The following is a 22,370-nucleotide window of genomic DNA, read 5'->3' on the forward strand; positions in this document are numbered from 1 at the left end:
AGCTGCAGCCAGTGTCACAAGAGGGCCCAGCTCCTGCCAGGCCCGCCCTCCACACCCACCCCTTCAACCACAACAGAGAAACCTYGTAACAGAGGGTGCAGTCACCTCCCCCCCAAAAACCTCCAATTCCAAAGCAGAGGGGGGCAGGACAAGGAATGCACCAGACTTCATTACCCATGAAGGACCCAGGTGTTCCTCATTTCTAGGAGAGACGTTCTGACTTCAGCAGAAAGAAAAGGCCATCCTTAACAAAACCAGGGTCTGAATGGCGCCTCTAACCCCTGAATTCCTTCTTCTGTCTGAGCATCTCGGTGAAGATTCCTGGGCCAAGAAGCAGTTGCCTACTGCAAACAGCTCTCCTTGTCATGCATATAGCCCCAGTAGAGGTCATCTTGTATTAGTTCCCTTCCTCTACAAGCAATAAACCTATAGTAATTAGCTGAGACTCACAACCCCTGCTTGAGCACTCACAAAGGTAAGAGAATGACAGTTTGCATCTGTTAAGAATCAATACCTTAGTTCCCCCTTCCTGCCCCAGTAGGCTTCTTCCACACCTCCCCTCAGACACTACTCCCTTCTGTGACCAACAATATTTCTCTTACTACAAAAACTCAGCACCTTTACATCATCAGTCTTACCTTGAAGGATAAACCCCACTTCTGAGTGTTGCATGGGAGGAAGCATGGGCCTTCCTCTGCTTCTCTAATTGCTTGAAGACTATCACTAACTAAGACATATCTGTCTATCTCAGCACTCCTACAGGGGCCCAGGAGCAAAATAGTTTCAACAGAGCAGGCCTCTTACTTTAAATATTCTTCTGCCCACAGTCCTTTGGGAGGGTATGGTGTGTCAGTGATGAGGCACAAATAGAGACAGCTGAGCAAGAACTAAACCTTCTCCCACTTTGCTTAGCCTTACAGCATAGCAAGGGACTGAAATTATTTTTATATATAGATTCTATGAAAGAGGAAGCCTACTCTGTTACTGCTACATAAACCATACCCAACACATAACCAGGTGAGTGACTAAGCTACTTTATACTGACAGAGAATTGTCTTTCAATTAAGACCAATATGGTGGTTACAGTCGTTTCTTTTTACAAGAAAGAAAAGCCACAGGTTTTGTGTTCGTATTGCTGTCACTGCATTTGGGGGGGGGGGGGTAAGGCCTGCAACATCACCCCCAAGTAGTCAGGCCACCACAGGCTGAGCACGTCAGTGTGCCAGCGGTGGGCTCCCAAAGGGCTGCACGAGGTAACAGGTTTCTGGGCTTCTCTGGCGCTGGAGGCGGCAGGAGCATGGCTCCATCGGCCCCAGACGACAGGGAGAGAGTGCGATTTCCCCACAACACGGTTTGTGTCCCGAAATGGCGAGTGGGAAAGGCGCGAGACATGTCTCCTGAGGCCGCCGGAGCTGCTCCCGCAGGGTCGCCCAGCCGAGGCGCGGGGCCGTGGGACTCCCACTCGATCCGCCGCGGAGTCCGCTGCCGCAGCGCCCAACATGGCGGCCGCGCCGAGGGGCGCCGCGCGCATGCGCGGTGCGCGCGGCGCGGCCGTTGGCTGAGGCGGGTCCGCCAGCGGCGGCGGCGAGCGCTCGGGGCGCGTCAGGGCGCGCGGGCGAGCCGGGGCCGGGACACGCGGAAGGAGGAGCCGTTAACGGACACCGAAGCCCCGCCGCTCTGCTCTGCCGTTACCCGCAGCGCCCGGCTGGGGAACAGGCTGGCTTAGCCCAGGCCCCATGGCCTTTCTGCTCCCTCATGCTGCCGGAAAGCAGTGTCTATGAAACAATGAGAAAAATGACATTTGGCAGTAGCACTTCCCCCCCCCCCACCTCGCGTCTGGGGTGATAGCTGATTTCTTTAAATGAGCAGCTGGACCCTTAAGCGGTCTTCTCAACATAGCCCCAGTATGCTAAAACGGCACCTGATGGTGGTGAGGTGAACTCAAACCAATAGGGTCTAGGAGGACGTGGTGGGGCTTTGCCTGTTGAGCCCGGGCAGGAAGGTGACGTTTTCTTTATGTACTGCAGTGTTTCAGCATTCAAGCCGGCAGGTCTGCCTTTCCTGTCTCACTTATGTGTGATGACTGGCCTGGCTTCACAGTCGGTTTATAGCTGAAGCCCGAGGTGCAGTGTGACTTACTGGGTACAACATAAGGAGGAGCTGGAGCTAGGCACAGGTTACTCAGTACAGTGGATGCTGGCGTCCCTCCTTACCAGTAAGCTGGAGACCATGGTCTGCAAAAATGTAAGGCTGTCTAAGGCATGGACAGCAGGTGGTAGCAGACATCTTGCAAGTCCTAGGAATCAGACAAAGTAATGTAGTGTTCGCTCTTGGTCGCATCCAGACCCAAACGTCAGTGCAGAGTGCAGGTAAACTGTGAGATTGAATCCTCCCACTGAGAGTTAAGTCCAGCATGCAACCATGCTTAAAGAGCAACACTTACAAGATAGGTGGAGATAAATGAATTTTACTCAAGGTCAAGTTCTCAGCTCAGCAATCACCTGTATGTTCATGGTGGCATGGGACCAACATCAAAAAGGGTACATCCAGTTGTAGCATTAGGAATTAATAATCATTAATGCCAGGTATACTTAATGGCCCACAGAATGTGGGCAAAAGTATTAACTTTAAAAAAATTGCAATCCACAGGTTTAGGAGCTTATATTTTAGAATGGGGACTTTGATTCATGTGTGAATGAGAGAGAGTTGTTTGAATGACAGTGAGAAGTGTGCCATTTTGAGGTCAAGCCACAGTGTAATAAAGGTTATACCTTGCATAAGGAAAAGATGYGTGTTATAGAACAAGGTGTAAATAAATAACTGAAGCTTATAGTCAAACTGCACTTTAAGTAGTAGATATAACTTATTACAGGCTATGATTTTCTGTGTAAACCATTTATGTTTACTGTTCAGTTGCTGATTATAAATTATATCCTATTCCAAAGCCTAACTTTAATTCCCATTGGTCTGAAACTGCTTCATATAAAAGAAAGGTTAGAACATACAAACTTGAATTAACTATTAGAACAATACTAAGGCAGAGGCCAGCAGGGACTTAATGACTGTATGTCACACTCACAATGTGATAAAGACAGTGTTAGAATGGACTGAAAAAGTGGGAGAACACTGTTAATCAGATATTGCCTTTGGGTGGTTATTCACAGCAACCAGAGTGAAAAATGAATTAGCGCGTCCTGTCATATTTATGCTGGAACTGACTGGTGCACGTGTATTGTCATGATGGTGATGTATTAGATGAGGCAAATAAAGTTTGAAATTAACAGTTGTGTACAAGAAGAGAGACTGGCTAGATATCTCCTGCCTTAATCCATGGTGACACAGGTTGGCCTCCATTTGCCACCACAAAAAAAAATTTGAGCTTCACTACTAGTTGCAGCCCAGCAGATGATGGGGGTGGGGGGGGGAACACCCCATGCCAGACCCTGATGTGATTGATAGCCACTTCATCATAAGGCTGCTATCCAGGAGAGAATTGTAAGCCAAGCAGCCTGCAGTTGGGATGAAGAAAAGTGAACATTAAAAATGTAGATTTTAATATCCCCTCCTCCATCCAAACAAGGGGTAGCTGTCTGTGTGTGACTTGAGGCTTCCTAAGCAGAAAGGAAGGAGAGACGAAGAGTCTTTGGAAAGACACAGGAATGTAACAGCTGAAAAAAGAAAAGCAACTGCTGACATAAGCAGAGGCAGTTCCAACTTCAAATCAAGAACTGGAAGGACTATACAGTTGATGAGGACAAAGAACCTGTAAATCTGAGAGCAGTTTGAAATTAAATTGCACAGACCCAGCTCCAGGGTCCCAAGGCTCTCAATGTCTGACCAAGGTATAGGTGAGGGCATGTTAATGGAGATTACCTATCTCTGCTTGGTTTCCCTACCTGTATATGGATTCAGGGAAATTTGTCTGTTAGAGGATAGCCTGTCTTTGTTGCAGACTGCTCAGCTGCCCCTTACCCAGATTTCTCTCTTTAGTGACACATGCTTGTAAGGAGCACCATCCCTGAGACATAATATTTTAATATAAGTGCAACTAGCAGTTTACTTTAGCTGGAAAAAGTTCTTTCTGATTTTTGACTTTAGAGGTGCTGACTAGTAGGGATGGAGCTGATCCTGCAGAGTGAGACTTTGGAAGTGGTTAAATCCTTGCTCTGCTTTCCCACAGTAATCCTCTCAGAACCAATCCCCTGACTGTGTAGGGGTATTTTCCCACTGACCAAAGGTGTAACTTAATTTGATACATTCTCAAACTGAGAGTGAGTAGCAGAACCTGGAAACAGACATTCTCTGTTGTTGCTGCAAACTCTTTTCCACAATTTGCCACAACGGCAAAATTTGATTCACACAGGAAGGGCTGTTGTCTCTTCATGCTGTTGACGCCTACATTACTTACAACTTCTGAGTGTTAGATCTCTGAATAAACATCTTAACACAGGTACATAATGTCTGAGAGAGAATACAGCCTGTGCAATCCAATAATTTATTAAACTTTCATCTTGTAAAGCCAGTTACAAATTAAAAAAGACAGCAGAAGGAATTCTGTAATAGAAATGAGAAAAATTACAACAAACAGTAATGGGAGTTACCTTCCCAAGTGGGTTCAAGCTGCCTGCAGCAACCCAAGAGCCAGAACACAGAAATAGTGCAGAGTTAGGGCAGGGATAATCAAGGCTATTCTTATACATAAAAGATCTAGTGAGTGTATGGACCGATACAAAGTGTTACTTTGCATGCTGCCTCTGCATTCCTGTTCATTCTCACTTATGACCTGGTCATCTTTTTATTTCAAGTGACAAAAATGGGATGTTTGCAAGATCCTTATTTAAGGCAAAACTCCAATTAAAAACATGATACAAACAGTGGATATCCTCTTAGGCTGGATTGTGTGACAAGTGGACAGAGTGTTTGCACATGCTGCAGTATAGTGGAAGTGAGAGAAAAGCACAGATTATGTACACTGCTTTTTTTTCTGTATCGTCAACTCAAAAACCAGTGTTCTCTGATATAGTATTAGTGAAACGGCACAATCTGAAGATAAATTTGAACTGAACCTATTGCATATTGACTCCTAGTTTTTGTTTTTGCAGCTAAGGCCTACTAGCCCAGCTGCAACTTCTCCAAAAAGGGAAACATCTGACTTTAAACAAATGTGCAACAAGGCCTACATTAAAGCTCCTCAGATTCATTAAGAAACTGAATGGGCCTTTGCATTCTGGGATCTTAAGACTAGAGAGGGGTCATAGAAAATGACTGGCTAGCTACAAGATTTTTTGCTCACCAATTCTTTATGATGTGACCAACGATACTGAGTATTGTTTTCAACAATGAAACCAAGTTTCTGAAGTCAAGTGACTGAAGATGACTGTCATCTTTCAACTGGGAAGAAAAAAAAAATTGCCTCTTCCTATTGCAAATAACTATAAAACCCTCCAAAAAGCAGTCATTTTGGCAATGCAATATTGTTTTCAAGATTGCTGCTGATCAGGGACCTAGAGGAGACTGGAAGGGAATTTGGAGATTCAGTGATGGGAGCAGTTCCAATTAGAATTTGGTGGGGGATGAAGGGATTGGTGTCCTTACAGACGAAGTGAAATAATTGCCTATAAAAGTTTATCTAGGCATCTATTCACTCAGTAGAAACCACTTAATTTAAAACTAAAGTTCAGGGATCCCAGACATCCTAAAATCCCATATAGAGAAAGAAGGAACTTAATGCAGGCTGCTCACTGTAAAAACCTCTGGCTTGCATCTAAAGTCTGGAGTTTGTGCACAACAGCTCTGCTTGAAATGCAACTAAATCAGTCTCACCTCCTTGGCTGTATAGGGGAAAGGCAGTCATTAATTTTTATGCAACAGGTGCTGCTTGGCATGTACCTGGCACAGCATCTGATGATACATTTCAGTGGTGCTAGTCCCCAAGATTTTCTTACATGTTGAATATTTAGTACTTTTACATAAAGTGCCACTTTTTATAGTCAAGTACCTGGAAGGTAAAGAATCACCCCAGTTGTTTGTTTGTTTGTGTTTTAATTCTCTCACATAGGGCTTGACCTGTTAGTTTGACTGTTTGGCTTTGCTAATACAGAGGTGTTTTCTTTTAAGACCGGATCAGATCATTACTATATACTGAAGAGAAAACCCCCACAGTGAATTATATTTTAGAGTTGCCTGCAAAATAAATAAAAACAAATATTCTCTTAGCATACCATACTGCGATCCCATGACCCTAGATGTTTGCATGTTGGAAATTCATAAGGAAGCTTAAGTCTGCCACCTCTGGTGCAGAAATGATTCTTGTGAATTTTTCTGCCAATATGACAAATAATTGTGAAAGCAGCAGAAGAGGATAAGCAGGAGAAGAAGGATGCTTCTGACTTTGCTTCTTTAAGGTACACTGTTCATCAAACAAGCAAGGGAAAACAAGTTTTAGGCAGTTAATATTTAACAACAGTTGTTACTGCTTAATGTCTTTGGGCAGAGGTGCAAATCCTATGGTACGGTAGATGCCACTTCAGTTTTTAAATACAGTAGTCAGTCAAGTGGAGTTTTTAAAAAACATCTTTGCTACACTCGTGCTGGCAAGTTGCAAATTCCAATTATGAAACAACTGCCTCTCTCTCATAGCAGTTCATTCATATCACCTAGTCCAGATGCTAGCGTGACTGTCCAGACTGGTGGCTGATTTGACGCTGCAGCGTTTCTTCACAATCATGTTGATATATGCTTTCATGATCTTTATTATCTCACCCACCTGGACAGAGAACACAACAACAGGGTAAGCACACTAAAAAACTATTTTGCATTGAGGTGTACCAGGAATTTTACAGAAAAAGATTCTCCACATCCAAAGTCATGGCACAGTAAATTTTGAACGTAATACTAAATGTGAACATGACAGTAAGAAAGAACTGGGTCATTACAGTACAGCTATACACAAACTGAACAGGGCTGTAAAGATCCTTAAATGAAAGCATGTTTTAAGAAATAGGGACATTTAGGAAAATGTTATTGACATTTCAATAAATATTTCCATGAAAATATCAACTTAGAGATTAACAGAGATCAGAATGTCTTAAAACAGGAACAAAGATGAAGACAAAAAAAATGCTATTACTGTAAAACAAAACAAAACAAAATCCAATCCCCTCCCTTACCCCATCTCAAACAGGATGTATAAAAACTAGGAAAGACACAGAGAATGAAAACAAGGGTAGTAACAGCTTTGTTATGGCTTCTGTACAAAGAAGTGTTGAAAATAATGTGATTTTTCAGTCTGGAAAAGAGGGGACAGAGGGATATGGCAGAGTTCTGTAAAATCCTGGGTGACCTGGAAATGATGAACTGGGAGTGACTGTTCCCATTCTTTCCCAACACAAGAATGGGAAGACATTGAATGAAATCTACCCAGTGGCAGACTAACAGAAGGGAGCAGTTTTTTCCTCGTATGTAGTTAAACAGCAGAACTCTATCACATTTGCATGCGTTTTTGAAATACTTATACTTCTCTGTGGACTACTGTAACATGCTCTTTGTTTTGCACACTGTGTGCCAAAAGACCTAAATCACCACTGAGATGCATTCAGGACAGAGAATTAATGCAACAGAGTTAAGACTGAGATTCTTTTGGGAGGGAACTATTGTCTTACAGCAGCATCTTTTTGCTTGACTAGTTTGTGTTCTGTTGTAGTAACTTAGAAGGCTTGTAGCTCAAGGAAAGGCAAATCTAATGCTACTAACCTTTTATTCCCCCCACCCCTGAGTTCACGAAGTCTCCATTCATATACTGGAAGGGAATGAAAAACAGCCCGCACATGAGCGCTCAAATTTCTAATTCCACAGTAATAACATGCTTAGTGTACTAATTAAAGCTATGGTCTTTTTGAAATTCCAAGTGCCCAGGAAGACCATTCAACCTCCACTTTCTAACCAGCATCATTTTTTTTTTTCTGTTTATCCCTGTAATCAAGAACAGGTATCATGGCACTTTAGGTTTAATTACCCTTCATCTTACTCTTTGGCTGTCTAGTGTGTTCAGTAAGCTTTCACATATAAACCTGTGTAGCGCTTGGATATTAGAGCTTTACTGGAGTATTAGTAAAACTACACATACAACGCATACCTGGGATGTTTCAAAGAACATTTCTCTCTCATCCACTGTAATTTTGAAGGTGTTAGGTTGTGGTGCTCCGAAGAAAACAATATGTTCATATTGGAAAGTTTCTAGAGGTTTAGGATCTCCTCGTTTGTAGACAGACACATTTTCCGTGCTTACTCCAAGCCAAAGATCATTTGGAAATCCACCCTCCTTGCACTGCAAAAACAGAGACATGAAATTTTGCATTAATGCAGTGGAGGATCAAACCGTCTTTGATTTAAGGAAAAGCCCTTCATTTCTGGCTCCTGTAGGACATTTCAGCTGTCCACCCCAATAGAAATAGAGATGTCTGCTGAAGGAATCTTGTAGACACTCCTGCTGCAAAGATTTAGAAGTCACGTGCCTTTGAGTCTTATATTGAGGACTCTCATTTCATCTCCTCTGCTAGGAGAGATAAATACTAGGTGAATAATAAATAACGGTAGTACCTAGCACTTCTCATCAGATTTAAAATTTCACRTAGTTTGCTTAGTTCTCATTTGTTTTACTGCTGCAGAATAGGGCTGCAATTTTTGCCAGTAAGGACAATAGAGCATCATTTTACTTTCCCTTTCATCAGCCACCACGCTACTACGTTTGTAAGTCCATAAATTCGCCCAGTTTTATTGCTTTTCTAATGAGGGAAGGAATTTGTTGCGTCCCTCCATCCACCAGGACACATGAGGTTGCTTGCTCAGTACTGTCTGCTCCACACCTCATTGGGTATGCAGTACTGCATGCTTACTCTCAGCTTACAAAGGCAAAATGCAGCCTGTTCCTGAAATCCCCTTCTGCTGCTGAGCAATAAAATACACATAGCTGTGTCTGTTCTTCTTGACAGTAGTTACATGAGTTTATACATTTCTCACCTCAACATCAAAGAGGGTTGACCCATAACCTGGCCACTCCTTTACAATGGACATGTATTTCACCATGGCCTGATGCTGAGAGAGTCCCTGCAGCTTGGTCCATTTCTGTGCTATGCTTGCCCGAGCAGCTGAAAGCTCTTCCTTTACCCACATCTCCATCATCTGCTCCTCTTCTACCTTCTGCTTCTTTACAGAGCCTGTCTTGAAGCTCCGTTTTAATGTCCCTTCAAGGAAGCTGGTCCGTCTCCTCTCCAGAGTGTGACTGGTAGTGCCACTGCTCTTTGTTGAGTGAAGTATTTTGGATTTTAGTCTGTTAACTGGGTAGACGCCATCAAGGGTCCAACTTATTTTAGAATAATCTCCATGAAGGTACTGCAGCCGTAGAGCTGCTAGGCGCTGCAGAGTGTCCTCTGGTGCAGGAAAATGACCATCTATGAGGCTTTCGTGAGCCTACAGGCAAAGAGAAAATCCCCAAATCCATTAGAAATTAAAAACCCACTTCATTCACACCTGGATCTCCACATACAAATTCTTGGTATTTGCTCTAGTACAAAGCCAGTCCCAGCAGGGGACATAATTCAATAGGTCAGAGCAGACATTATAGAGGACAAAAGGAATCAGAATGAACTATAATATGAAAATTTTGCAATTGATGGATGAGCAGACTAGGAACACCTCTTCCTGCAAGCCTGGGCAGGAAAGAGTCTTCTGAGGAGCCCTTGTCCTTACAGTCTTACAAGAATGACTTGCTAGATCTGTAGCAGATGGGAGAAAGGAGAATTGAGGCAATTTCCTTTGTGCTGTACCAGCTGCAGCTCCTATGTGGAGATTATATTCAATACCAGATAGAGTCAGATGCAATAAACTTAAGGCTCTTAATCTGAGTCTCTTCCACACCAGAGCCTCCCACCTCCTCCTCTTTAACCTAGTGTTTCCCTCAATCTTCTTGCTTTCCTTCACTTTTTTTTTTCTGTGAAATTTCTTTTTTTTTTTAAAACTACATCCATCACACATTTAAAAAAAAAAGTGAAACTAACATCTGGATAACATCTACTCTCCTGCTGTTATTTCTCTTCCATCACTCTCTGCTAGTGAAAACTGTCTAGACTGAAAGCCCTTTCAACAGGGAGTTTGGTACTACTGAGTTTTCATTGACTCCTGTGAGACCCAGTTCTTGACTGTTTCCTAGACATTGTATAGTTAAAATTACTTAATCTTCATTTCAAGAAGGCCTTCTTGTGGAACCGTTGTCTGGGTGACATACAAGCCATCATTTTAATTTTCAACCAATTTCAGTCTTCAAGACACTGATTCTTTTAACAGATAGTAATTAATTTTCAACAGATATTAATTAATTTTCTGAGGCAAGATCAAATGGTTCATGAGAAGTAACAAAGATGGGTAGAATCACACAACTGAGAGTAAAGATGCTCCATTCAGTTTAGTTTTGGATCCCTATTTGCAGGGTTATTTCATATCAGTGCGATCTCTGGTCTAACCAGCATTATTTTGCTACAGTGTATAGTGACTTAAAAAAAAAATTACTTTGTAGACAAACATTATTAACTACATTCTGTTTTCCTTTTTCTATAGTACTCTTCAGCGCTTCCCCATTAATCAGAAGAAATTGTCTAAAAGACGATTTTTTTTGTCAAGTCCTGTAACATCCTAAGGATGTACTCTTCTTCTAAGCTGATATGTTTATATCCAGATTTTCAAGTTATCTTTACACCTGTGTTCCGTGAACAGCTACTTTACAAAATCTTCCAGATTCCAAATTTCTGTATCTTTTTAAATTAAAGAAGAATTTTTAAAGGACTTCATTATTTTGGGGCTTTCAGTTTTTAGAAGCCTTTGTTCATTTTTCTTGCTTTTGTTCTAATACTCCTATTCCCTAGAAAACTTCTTAGTATCTCTGCTTGATAGATTCCAGGCAACAATTCAAGATGACAAAATCTATTCAAACCAGCACTCACTTCTAATGCAAAGGTAAGCTACTTTTCTGTGTACTCTTGTGTACTTCATGCCACCTTGGAAACCAAATCATTCTCCCATGGCCAGCCTACCTGCTCAAACATGAAAGCAAACTCCACTCCATCTTTGGGAACGTTCTCAACATCCAAGAAGCAATAAAGTTTAAAATATAGCTGCCATTGTCCTTCCTCCTCTTCGTCCTCAGAGCCAGCAAGTCTGTAAAACAGCAAAGAGAGTGAGAGCTGAAGAAACCAGTAATCCTGGTACTAAGATGTCTACAGTGCAACTGCACAATTGTAAAGGTACCCCTGGATTTCTGAAAAGAGAGAATGTATTGAAGTGCCTGAATTACCAGGACAATCTCAGTGCAGCAGACTTTTATGGTAACTTCTTTTTTTCCCCTGAGCCACATGAAATTTTGGTTCAGAAGGACACAAAGTTCTTATGAGATAAACTTAATCATACCTGTAGATCAAGGGTTCCAGATAAATGCAAGAGTTGGAAGGCAGGACACAAAGTATTCTCCACTTTCAAGATATTGTTTTCATGTAATCTTATGACTGTGAAAAGTGTCAGTCTTGCCAGCATTTGGAACAATCTTATTTTTGTCTTCAGAACAGATATAAAATAGACAGTGGCACTGACAGCTTCCTCCACAAACTATTGCTGTGTTTGTATGCCTGGCCACAAAAATCACAGTCCACAGTAGGAAGTTCAAGCTGTGTTTATATTCTCACTCAGATCATTTCTCTGTCTTCTGATACAGCTCTTGTGATGTAAATTGACAAGATCATTATCAGAGGTAGTTGATACAAAGACATTTTCTCACAGGCCACTGGGCTGAGTTCCCTGAATCATTTATTCAAATAGCTTAATTTTCATGTGCAACGAGCAACAAGACGATGCCAATAACTTCAAAGTAAGAGGCATTGAATCTTACATCCCTGAAACAGTCCTTAAGAAGGGCATACATTCATTATGCAGTGCAAGGCAGCCACTGTTTGCAACTCAGAAAAGTCTAGACACATCAAAGCAATTTCTGAATTTTACAAGTGTATCATTCCAAAAAATCTGACAAGCAGCAACCATATCACTGCCTTAATGCTTTTATGCTCTTCCACTATCATGGTCAGGGAGCTTTACAGATAGTATTTGTCTGTGTTGCCCATATTAACCCACTACATCCATCACAATGACAAAAGTTATTATGCAAGAAATCATCTCAGTTTGATGGTGCCTAATTTTATCAGCTGTTCTGAGCTGCACATACCTCTTGGTACTTCTAAATGCATAGTCATTACAGAATAACTCATTTGTCCTACCACTCCTGCCATGGCAAACATGCCAGGAAGGCAGTATTTCCCTTTCACAGAGAAAGAATGATCAAGACAGCAAAGTGACTTAATTGGCCCTTCTCTGAGCTCTATTAGTAAACCATTACTTTTTGATAAACATACTACTAATTTTGTCCTGAGAAGCTTAATAAGGAACATGTCTGTCACTGAAATGGATGTGAGCATGTTTTTCTACAAGTAGCTTGCCAAGAGCTGGCAAAGAAAAGACCTGATATTTGTTGGAAGGCACCAGTATTACAGACTTACGGGAACAAGTAAGAGTCTGGTCACTACAAAAATAAATGAAACAATTCTAAAAGTGCTGTGTGTTAAAGTCTTGCAGCCCTTCAGTCAACCAAAATATTCAGCTGTTATTTACTAATGTGAAGACAAGATAATTGATTGTGTAAGTAGTTCTTGTCTGTTACAGTAGTATGTAACACAAATTAATGGTTTGAAGTGGCATAAACTAAATCTTTTTCTTTCCACTGTGGCAGAGTAGGAGCATTAACGTATTAATTTCTGGTTCTTAGCTATGGAGCACAGTGAGAAAGAGCACTTGAACCTTACCAAAGGGAAGGTCTCACCAAAGCAAACTCTTGAATCACTTCAGCTGCTTTGGAAAAAACTACTTGACTGTACCCTCACATAACCCAGGGCTATGTCCAGCTAGGAATGAGAGGAAGCATTCTATGAAACAATTTTTTTACCTCTCAAACTTGGCCAAGATATCAGCCACAATAACCCGACTCTCAACAGCACGGTCCACTTGCTGATTATGTTCAAAGAGAGCAAACATRTTACGGCTGTCCTCCATTGCTAAACCTCGGATCAGCTTTTCAACAACCTGCAAAATCAGAGAGACAGAGAGAGAGAGATCACAGAGCGGCTATAACACACACTTTCACAAGTGAGCTCATTGGCCAAAAAAAGAAGAGAAACAAATATTTTGTGTTTGTGAGCTAGTGGAATCACTGCCTGTGCAAATGGATGAATGCCAGCACCAGCAGACAAGAACAGAATGGGGATATATTGTTGAGAGCAGGGTGGGGTGATGGAAGCCAGTTTAGCTTGACTTAGACCATAGGAGCAACCATTCCACATCAAACCACAGGTCTATTTAAGCCCAGGGTTTCGCCTTTGACATTGGTTAAATCTGATGCCCAGGAAAGAATATGTAGCAACACCTTCTCTGAACACTCTCACGGCTTCCAATAATTTGCAGTTTAGAGAGTTTCTAAGCCAGATATGGTTTATCTGTTGTCAGAAAATCCATGTGAATTTCTTTTCCATGAACTTGACCAGATTCTCCTTGAACCCCTGTAAACCTTTAGGATATACAACATATTCTAAGGATATATATATCCCCTGTATATCCTTTAGGATATACAACATAACCTCCACATCTCCTTCTGTGGAGCACAACTGTTCCACAGCTATTCTATCTTCTTGAGCAGAACCACCCTCTTTTGGTTCTTTTGTATCTGCCACTTCCCACTAGCTTCACTGAATCCTTCTAATTCTCATTTTGAACGAGGCAACAAACTATCAGTACCTCTTCAGGACACTCATGATTTCACGGACCTACATCATATTTTTCCCTCATTTGTCTCTCCTTCAAGATTAAAGAATCCCAGCTCTAATAGATCATTCCCTGTATGGAAGTTATTACATTTCTTTGCTCATCCTTGCTACTATTCTCTGAATCCTTTCAACCTCCACTACCCTTTTGGAGATGGATTAGAAATCTGCACAGGATGCAGGAATATAAACGGATTTAGGTGGCATGATGATATTCTCAGTTCCTTTAGTAACATTTCCACTCTTTACAACTATTATGACCTCTGCAGAGCAAAGGCATACCTACTATAACACTGGGATCTTGAGTCTGACCTTCTAATGATCAAGTTATTGGTAACATACCCCATCCAAAAGGATTATATTATGAACTGGAATTTCAACTTGTCAAGAAAGCTTTGTTTAGCAAGTCTTCAGCTTTATTAAAATTCCAGTGGGCAGAACCCCAAAGCGTATAATAAATCAAGTTTAGATTTTGCAACACAATTTTTGAGTGACAATCTACAACTGAGGGTTAGGCCTTGTATAGTTCTGAACCTGCACAATAAGCTGAGCTTTCCCTATGGACTTTGCAGATACAGCAAAGAAAATAGTAACTGAAATAAAATCCTGAAAAACTGCAGCTGAATGGGAAAAAAGTCCCCTCAACAGGACTGGTATCTAGACACAGAGGTGTCCTGACATCTGGTTAATGCTACTAATGCATTACCTCCCCAGCGCTTGTGTGAGAATTGATGGTGATTTTACAGGAGCCACCGCCATGGCAGTACACTGTTGTGGTCATTTCTTCACGGGTGAGGAGAGCCTGTATTTCCTCCTGGGAGGGCACAAACTCCCTGGTCTTTGTTCTTTTCAGGGAATCACTGATGAATTGCGCATATCTGTCTATTTCTGAGCCTGGAAAGAGGTCTTTTACCCTAATTGTAAAGAGAAGCAAAAAAGTCATTGCACAGTGAACCAGAAACCAAGCAGATTACCATATAGCTTGGACTACTGTAGGTATTCAGGGAAGATAGTGATGTCAAGTGCAATCACAGGAAGAATGAGCCCACTTGTTTCCTAAAAATAAACCATACAACCTGCTTTTACTAGTCACTCAAAAGTCACATTGGTGGCATTTCTCAATAGTGTATAAAATAAGCAGATCAAACTTTCAGGAGTTTAATACCAGCAGAAGATAGCAGGATTGACTATCCCAATTTACAGAATGGAGATGAAAAGAACTCAAATGTAATCTTTTTTCCATTTATTCCTGATTGTTTTTTAACTAGCTGGGGCTTGAGCCACTTTTACAGTATTTTTCAGAATCATGAGGGTAGAAAGTTGTTCCTTTTCATGGTCTCTTCCCTCCAAGGCCAGGAATTTAAAATAACATTATACGCAGCTCCAGTGATAAAAACATGAAATGGCAACATACAGTATTACTCATCATCTCTTAGAACCAGGCCTAGGATGTCTGAAAGTTCAGCTATTTGGAGTATTTGCATGAATTTCACCTCATTCTCTCCTAGCTTGGAAGCAATCAAATAGACTTTATTGGCCTTTCTCACCACTTATCCATGGGGTGAAGCTACAAAGCTCAGCCCCAATGCAAACTGTTCTGGAATGTTGCATTAGATGCTGAACATGAATTGAGGAGGAAATATAAATGATTTAGTTAATGAAAACTGGAGGTTAAAGCAGAATATGGCATGTAAATTATAAGCAATATGCGCTTAGTTAAGCAAACAAATTAAAACATGGTAAATTGGATTTATAGTATATCTAATACTCCACAGTACACATGCTTCACCTATGGTAGCTGCAAGGTAGCACATACTTCAATCAGTGTGAAATACAATCATCACCTTCCCTGCAGATTGAGAATGTTCATATGGACTTTAGTAAGCAGTAGGTGATAGGCTGTAAATCCACTTTAACAAGATCTTATGGTATTCTGTTTGGGTAGCCTTACTTTCCACATCCTTTTGACACAACAGATGGGTGGCAAGGGGGGAGTTTGAACAGAACAGAACAGCAGGTAGCAAGAATTGTGCATGAAGGTGAGAGGCTGCAACACCTAAGGAAGATGTTCGCCCAGGAGGAGGGCAAGACAAATAACTACAGCAGGCAGTAGGGGATAAGTAGAGAAAGGAAAACAAGCTGCAAATGAAAAGGACTTTTACCTTCTAAGGTGGAACTTGAGGTAGCGAAGGATCCCTCTACTGGGCAGAAAAGTGCAGCTCATACATGACATCAGCTGCCAGTGGTGCAGATTCCCAGTACTGTTGGGATGTGGCATGTGATTAGTTTGTTTGATGAGCTGACAATACACTTCATCGCGAAGGGGCTTTAAATCATGGCAGGTCTGCAGAATGCCTTGGATAATGGGTATGGGGTCAGATACTGTCTCAATCTCCTGAAGGGAGTTAAAGATCTTCACTGCTTCATCCTGTAAGCTGCTGTAACCCTTCTCTTGTTGCACTGGGGAATGATCACAAACAGCAGTGACAAGAGGTGAGCATTTCCTCCATTTCCTATTGACCCAGCAATAGGACTAATGACTGTACTAGATTCTGTGACAGAAGAACAACAACTTGAGGATCTGCCTTATCTCCTCTCCTGGACTTATATTTCTACTCAGAACTCATGAACATGCCCTTTAAATGTGAAAATGCACTTTTAATTAGTGTTTACCAACATTTAGCTTGTCACCACTGCAAATCCATTTTTGGATATACTGTACAAAAAAGCAGAATAGTGATTTTAAAGGAAACTAGCACTGAAGACTACTTCAGTTAGAGGAAAAAACAACAAACAAACAGGTCCCAAGTACCAATCTATTCTTAGCCATTCTAGTGTTGTTCTTCATCTCTTATGAATAGTTAAATAATGGGCAAATTTTAACATACTACACAGAACACATAAAACTCTTGCCTGATCTGTCAGGCATCATTTCTTTATATTGACTCCTTTCCCCTCCAGCCCCCAAATAAATTCCACCTATGACTTTCTGAAAGTATGCTCAGAACATGGCAAATTATTAGCAGCTTCCTCTGCCCACCAGTCCAAAGCAGAGCAACTCCAGTACTGTTTCATCCCACATGGTCAAAACCAAACCATCTGGAATCTCCTGGAGATCATAGAAACTATTATTGGCCTCTTGAAGGAGTGAGGCACTGGCCTTCATGCTTTCCTGCTGCCTGCCTTTGCCACACATTTAGGGGAGCCAACAAGAAATGCCCCTCTGCCATTGTGATTTCCACAACTGCAAATCACAACTACCACCTCCTTAAAGAAGCCAAACAGTAATGACCTCTCTCTGAGCAAGGCAGTCTCAGAAACCCTTATCTTAAGCTCTCAGCCCACGAAAGAGAGCAGGGCTACAGCTACAAAAGGATGCAGACCAGGCCTTGGTGTCAGGAACATAAAGCCATAACTGCCTTAGTGACCATCTACCTTACAGTTGTGCCCAGGTGAGGAGACAGTTTTACACCCATTTACCTGTGTCTGCAGATGAGCTGCTAAAAGTTGCCTTTTAGCACAGCTGTGCCTGTATTAGCTTTGACCACTGAGCCAACACAGAATTTTGGCAAATCTCTGTAGCACAGATGCAGCTTTTATCTATAATTTAGATCTAAAATGCCTACACTAAAACTAGTCAAGTTCTTTAGGCACCTAAATGACTACTTTTGAATTGCTTGTAAGTACATGATATCACCATACTGCTGCAGGCTACTGATACACACTTGCACTCTGGGGTTGTAGGTCCCTCTGAATTTCCTATACAGCCATTGCTTCCTCTGTGACTATGCATTAATTGTACAAAACAAATGAAAATGCTACTTGTGATTCCACAATGGGTTGGATACCTGGAAGGCACTTGCCCTTCTCAACTGATGTCCACTCAGCCAGGCTGTTTAGAGAAGACAGACTCTTCTGTAGGTCAAAAGGTGCTTTCTTTCCTTCTGTATTTCCACACATATTTACATTGTGTTTCATCTAGTCTTGCTCATTTTGTTTGTGTTCTTAAGATACTTTGGGAATCTTACAATATTGAATACATTGTACAAGATAATTCAAGACATGACTTCTAACATATATTACCAGTGTTAATTTACAGAGACCATCAAGATATTCTTCACACCTGTATTAGTATCATGTAAGAACAGCTATACTGCATATGACCAAAGGTCAAGCCAGGTGCTCATTCTCCAACTGTAGTCAACACGGCACAAGGGAAAGGCATATAATGCTACTTCCCCCATGTACTTTCTCAGCCTCCGTTGAAATGTGTCCTAAACTCTAAAGAGCCAGGGGTGGTTTATTAGCCCATAATGGATTTTCCGTAGGTCTTCAGCAGCAGCTTTCATTTTTAGTATGACAAACAGTCTGGAATCATCAGCAAACTTTGTCACATCACTGCTCACCCCCTTTTCTACTTCAGTTATGAATATGTCAAACAGCATCAGTGCTAGCACAGATCTCTACTGAACTCTACTGATGATGGCCCTCCGCTAGATAACTCCATTTATTCCTATTTTTTATTCATTCAAAGATGGAAATAACTGATTAAAGAGTCCTTATTATCTTGTGGAAAGTTCATTTATTTAAAAGCCTTTAAAAGCTTGCTAAAAGACTTCCTGGAAATCTAAGTGAACTACAACAGGAGGATCATCTTTACCTGTAAGCCTTGGCAATTCCTTCAGAGAGCTCTAATAAATTTCTGAGGCATGACTTCCCTCTGCAAAGCCCTTATCAACTCTTCACCTAACCCTGTTCTTCATTACAGATTCTACCTATTCTGGAAGTCAGACTTAATGATTCATAATTCTCCAGATCCCTCCTGAAGCCCTTTTGTAAGAAGAAGCATTGATTTTCTATACACCATTCCTCTGGTATCAGGACAATTTTAAGTAAGAGATTGCTTGCTATGGTTAATATTCAGCTATTGCCCTCCTAATTTTCCTTTGCCTGGGTGAACAGTTGATCCTGGCAGCTTGTTATTACTCATTCTATTGACTTGCTCCATAATCTCTCCTACTGACATTTCAGTTGGCAGAGATCCTCTGATGCATCCCTCTAAAAAAGTTTCCTAATAGAAGTTTCCCTCATAAGGTCTCTGTGTTGAATGTACATACAAAAAAGTTGTCTGTCTTCTGCTATGATTTTATTTTTCCTCAGTACTCCTGCCAGACATTCCAGCTCTCTCTTTCTGATATATTTGAAGAAAGGATTTATTTACAGTGTGGTTTTATAGCAGCTTCTGTATGAATACAACCCCATCGCCACCTGTATGATGTAATCCTGTTATAGGATTTGCACTGGAACGACTTGCAAGCTAGTTGACACTCAAGAATGACAGGCTGCGCATTCCCCAGATGGATGACAAACTCAACAGTGCCTTTTGTCCAGATAAGTTTTTGGGACAAGCTGTCTTCCCCCACCTACTTTAAGGTTCAGTTTTCCTAAGATACAACCTGGGGACACAGAACACATGCTGGGAAGATAAAAGAACTGCTCCCTCTCTCAGACCTCTGTGGCATGCACTGCCCCAGGTGGACTCCACTTGCACAGAGAGAGTTTAAAGACCACTTTTGCAATGCTCAGGCTCTGTACTGGTCCTCCAAAAGAGATGACAGGTTTAGTGGACTCTGTCACACAGGTAGAATACTTACAGTTGACGCTAACATCTCCATAGGGTAGTGGGAGCAATGGGGAATGCAGAGGGTGCTGGGTGTATCGCAGGATTGGGTTTCTCCTGTATGTCTGTTCCACTACTTCAAAGTTCATGCTGTTTTCCTGAAAAAAAGAATTACCATCAAATGGGGATAATCTTTCACAAGATGCCTTTATACATTTAGATTCAAGCTCAATCACCTTTATCTAAGTTTCAGCAGGTCCATAAAGGGACTAGATGAGTAAAGCATAATTCACAAATTAAAATTAATCTGTACATTATTTCTGAAAATTAAATGCAAGAATAGCTATACTGGATCATACCAAAGGTCACCAAGTCCAGGATCCTGACTCCAACTGTGGCCTGTAGCTGATGCTTAGTATAATATATAACAGGGGAGTATGGCACAATTCCTCCTTGGTATACCCTTCAAACTTCCAACAATAAATGCTTCATGGACTCTCTGACAACAGATCCATCATGTTTAGTATCTTATAATGAGCCTCTCCTCCCTGAATTTGTCTGGTTGTACTACATGTGATTAGAGAAAGGACAGCTGGAATGCACATGTTATTCAAAATGTGGGCATGACACTATTGTATACCTTGGCATGATACTTTTCTGCATTTTGTCCGATATTCCTTCCCTAACAACTGCTAATGTTCTAGTTGTCCTTGAACCCTGAGCCAATGTTTTCCAAGATTCTCCACAATCACTCTCAACTTTTTCTTCCTGAATGGTTACTATCTAGTTCTATCTATCTAGTTTAGAGCCCATCACAGTGTGTGTGTTTTATCTCATTCATATTACTTTGCGTTTATCAGCCCTGAAATTCATCTGCCATTTTACCTGTTATGCATGTCAAAAGATTCTCAGCAACTCCTCACAGCCAGCTTTGGCTCACAGCCAATTTTGACTATTTTAAGTAATTTACTTTTGCTAGCAAACTTTGTCAGCTCACTATTCAGTTTTCAAGATCACTTATGAACATGTTGAATGGCACAGCTACCAGCACACAAGCACCTGGAAATCAAACCAGTGACCCTTTTCCAACGTGAAAACAAACCATTCATGTGAACCTCTGAATCTTAATCTTTAACTAATTTTTCACCCATGAGAGGACCTTCCTCCTGTCCAGTAACAGCTTAACTTCTTGAGTGTCTTTGCTAAAGACATGTCAAAGCTTTTTGAAATTCAAGTAAACTGTATGACCAGGATCATCATCATCCACATGACTGCCAACTCCTCCAAAGAACACTGGGAGATATGCAAAGAATGACTTGTTGGTATTTTCCCAGGTCCCCCACAAATCTTTCTTAAGCTTAGTGTCATGTTTGCTACTTTCCATTTCTTTGATATTAGGACCAACCTAAGCAGTAGGTTACATACTACAGTCAATAATTCAGTAACTTCACATCTGAGTTCCTTTAGAGCTGTAGGGTTAATGCCATCTGATCCTGGTTATTTGTTACACTCCATTTTACTGATGTGTTCCACAGTCTCTCTGACTGGTATCTCAATTAGCAAGTTTTTCAAATGTTTCCCCTTTAGAGACAGGCTCTACTACTGCAGCTTCCCTGAACGCCTCTGTAGTAATCACTGACGCAGAGAATTACTCAGCTTTTCAAATACGGTCTTACCATTCTCATACATTCCTTTTTCACCTCAGTTGACTGGTCCTATCAATTCTCTGGCAAGCTTTTCTGTCTTAGATAAGCTTTCATTAGTAGTCTTTACTCACTTAGCAAGTTGCTCCTAAAATATGTTTTGGTCTGTCCTCTATTTTGATTTTGTATTTAATTTGCCAGAGTGTCTGGAAACAAGCTCTGTCCAATTTTACTCATTTGGCACAGCTTTTGTTTTTTTGGAGGATATATTTTTGCCACCTTTTACTCTACTATTCAACCACACTGGCCTAGGGTGTGAAGAGGACTTCAGGGTACAGAGAAGTCTCATGGCTGGTAGGAATGGAAATCTTTATATTTGTGCCAGGAGGATGCTTGGGGAGAGGAAAGAATGAAGCAGGGATTTGCACAGGCTTGATGGTGTAATCCTGCATGTAGTTGGTAACTCTACAGCAATTGTGGCCTGGACTCCTGCAGATCAGTTTACATGCTGAAGCGTAAGATCTGATTATTCAGTTGCACAATCATTTAGGTTTCTTCTCCATTTTCCCCCAAAGACAGCAACCCCGTTTCTTGCCACATTCTCCATAATGACTAAGGCCAGTGGTGATCTGGCTGCTCCCAACTGACTAGGGAGTTAACTTGATGCCACCTACCCTGATGTCACGAATGAGTTGCTGCGTAGGTGTTTCTATGGGAACTTTGCTGTCAATGACACCTTGAATGGCAGAGGCCCAGCGCATAGCTTCATTCAGCAGCTTTGTGTACAGTCTGTATGAATGCTTTCGCCCATGGACAATGATGTTCCAATAGCCTGTGGAGACACAAAGAAGCAGGAAGGTGAAACTTGCTTCTGCTTTATCTTCTCTTTCTGACTGTAACAAGTGGCTGAGGAAACCCATTGCTGCTTTGATAGTAACATATGGTGTGGCTGGTTAAAAGGGACTGCTGTAGGCAGTAATGTCCCCCCATTCTCAAAACAGATTTATCAGCAGGAAGGTCCCAATCCAGGTTTTGGCACAAACACAGTTTTCTAAGACCACGTGTTTCACAGGGTGACATGAATACTTCTCTGCCAACCAGGCAGTTCACTCCAGAGTCAGGGTTTTGGCTACACTATGCTATTAATCACTCAAAAACTGACCAGTCTGCACACAGCAGACAATTCAGTTGGACTGTCAA

General features: G+C 41.5%; 1 protein-coding gene across 1 annotated transcript in view; it reads right to left on the reverse strand.

Moving 5' to 3' along the window:
- Nucleotides 1-6,380: 6,380 nt before the first annotated feature.
- LOC112972013 (unconventional myosin-X-like) overlaps nucleotides 6,381-22,370 on the reverse strand; it is a 91,484-nt gene continuing 75,494 nt past the window's right edge. Inside the window, 9 exon segments of the mRNA XM_026078013.1 lie at nucleotides 6,381-6,766; nucleotides 8,135-8,326; nucleotides 9,019-9,468; nucleotides 11,085-11,208; nucleotides 13,037-13,173; nucleotides 14,614-14,821; nucleotides 16,070-16,367; nucleotides 19,562-19,685; nucleotides 21,845-22,002. Coding sequence (XP_025933798.1) covers nucleotides 6,653-6,766; nucleotides 8,135-8,326; nucleotides 9,019-9,468; nucleotides 11,085-11,208; nucleotides 13,037-13,173; nucleotides 14,614-14,821; nucleotides 16,070-16,367; nucleotides 19,562-19,685; nucleotides 21,845-22,002 — 1,805 coding nt within the window. The 3' untranslated portion in view covers nucleotides 6,381-6,652.

Source organism: Apteryx rowi, unplaced genomic scaffold, assembly GCF_003343035.1.
Source record: "Apteryx rowi isolate R43461 unplaced genomic scaffold, aptRow1 scaffold_47, whole genome shotgun sequence".
NCBI classification, from domain to species: domain Eukaryota; kingdom Metazoa; phylum Chordata; class Aves; order Apterygiformes; family Apterygidae; genus Apteryx; species Apteryx rowi.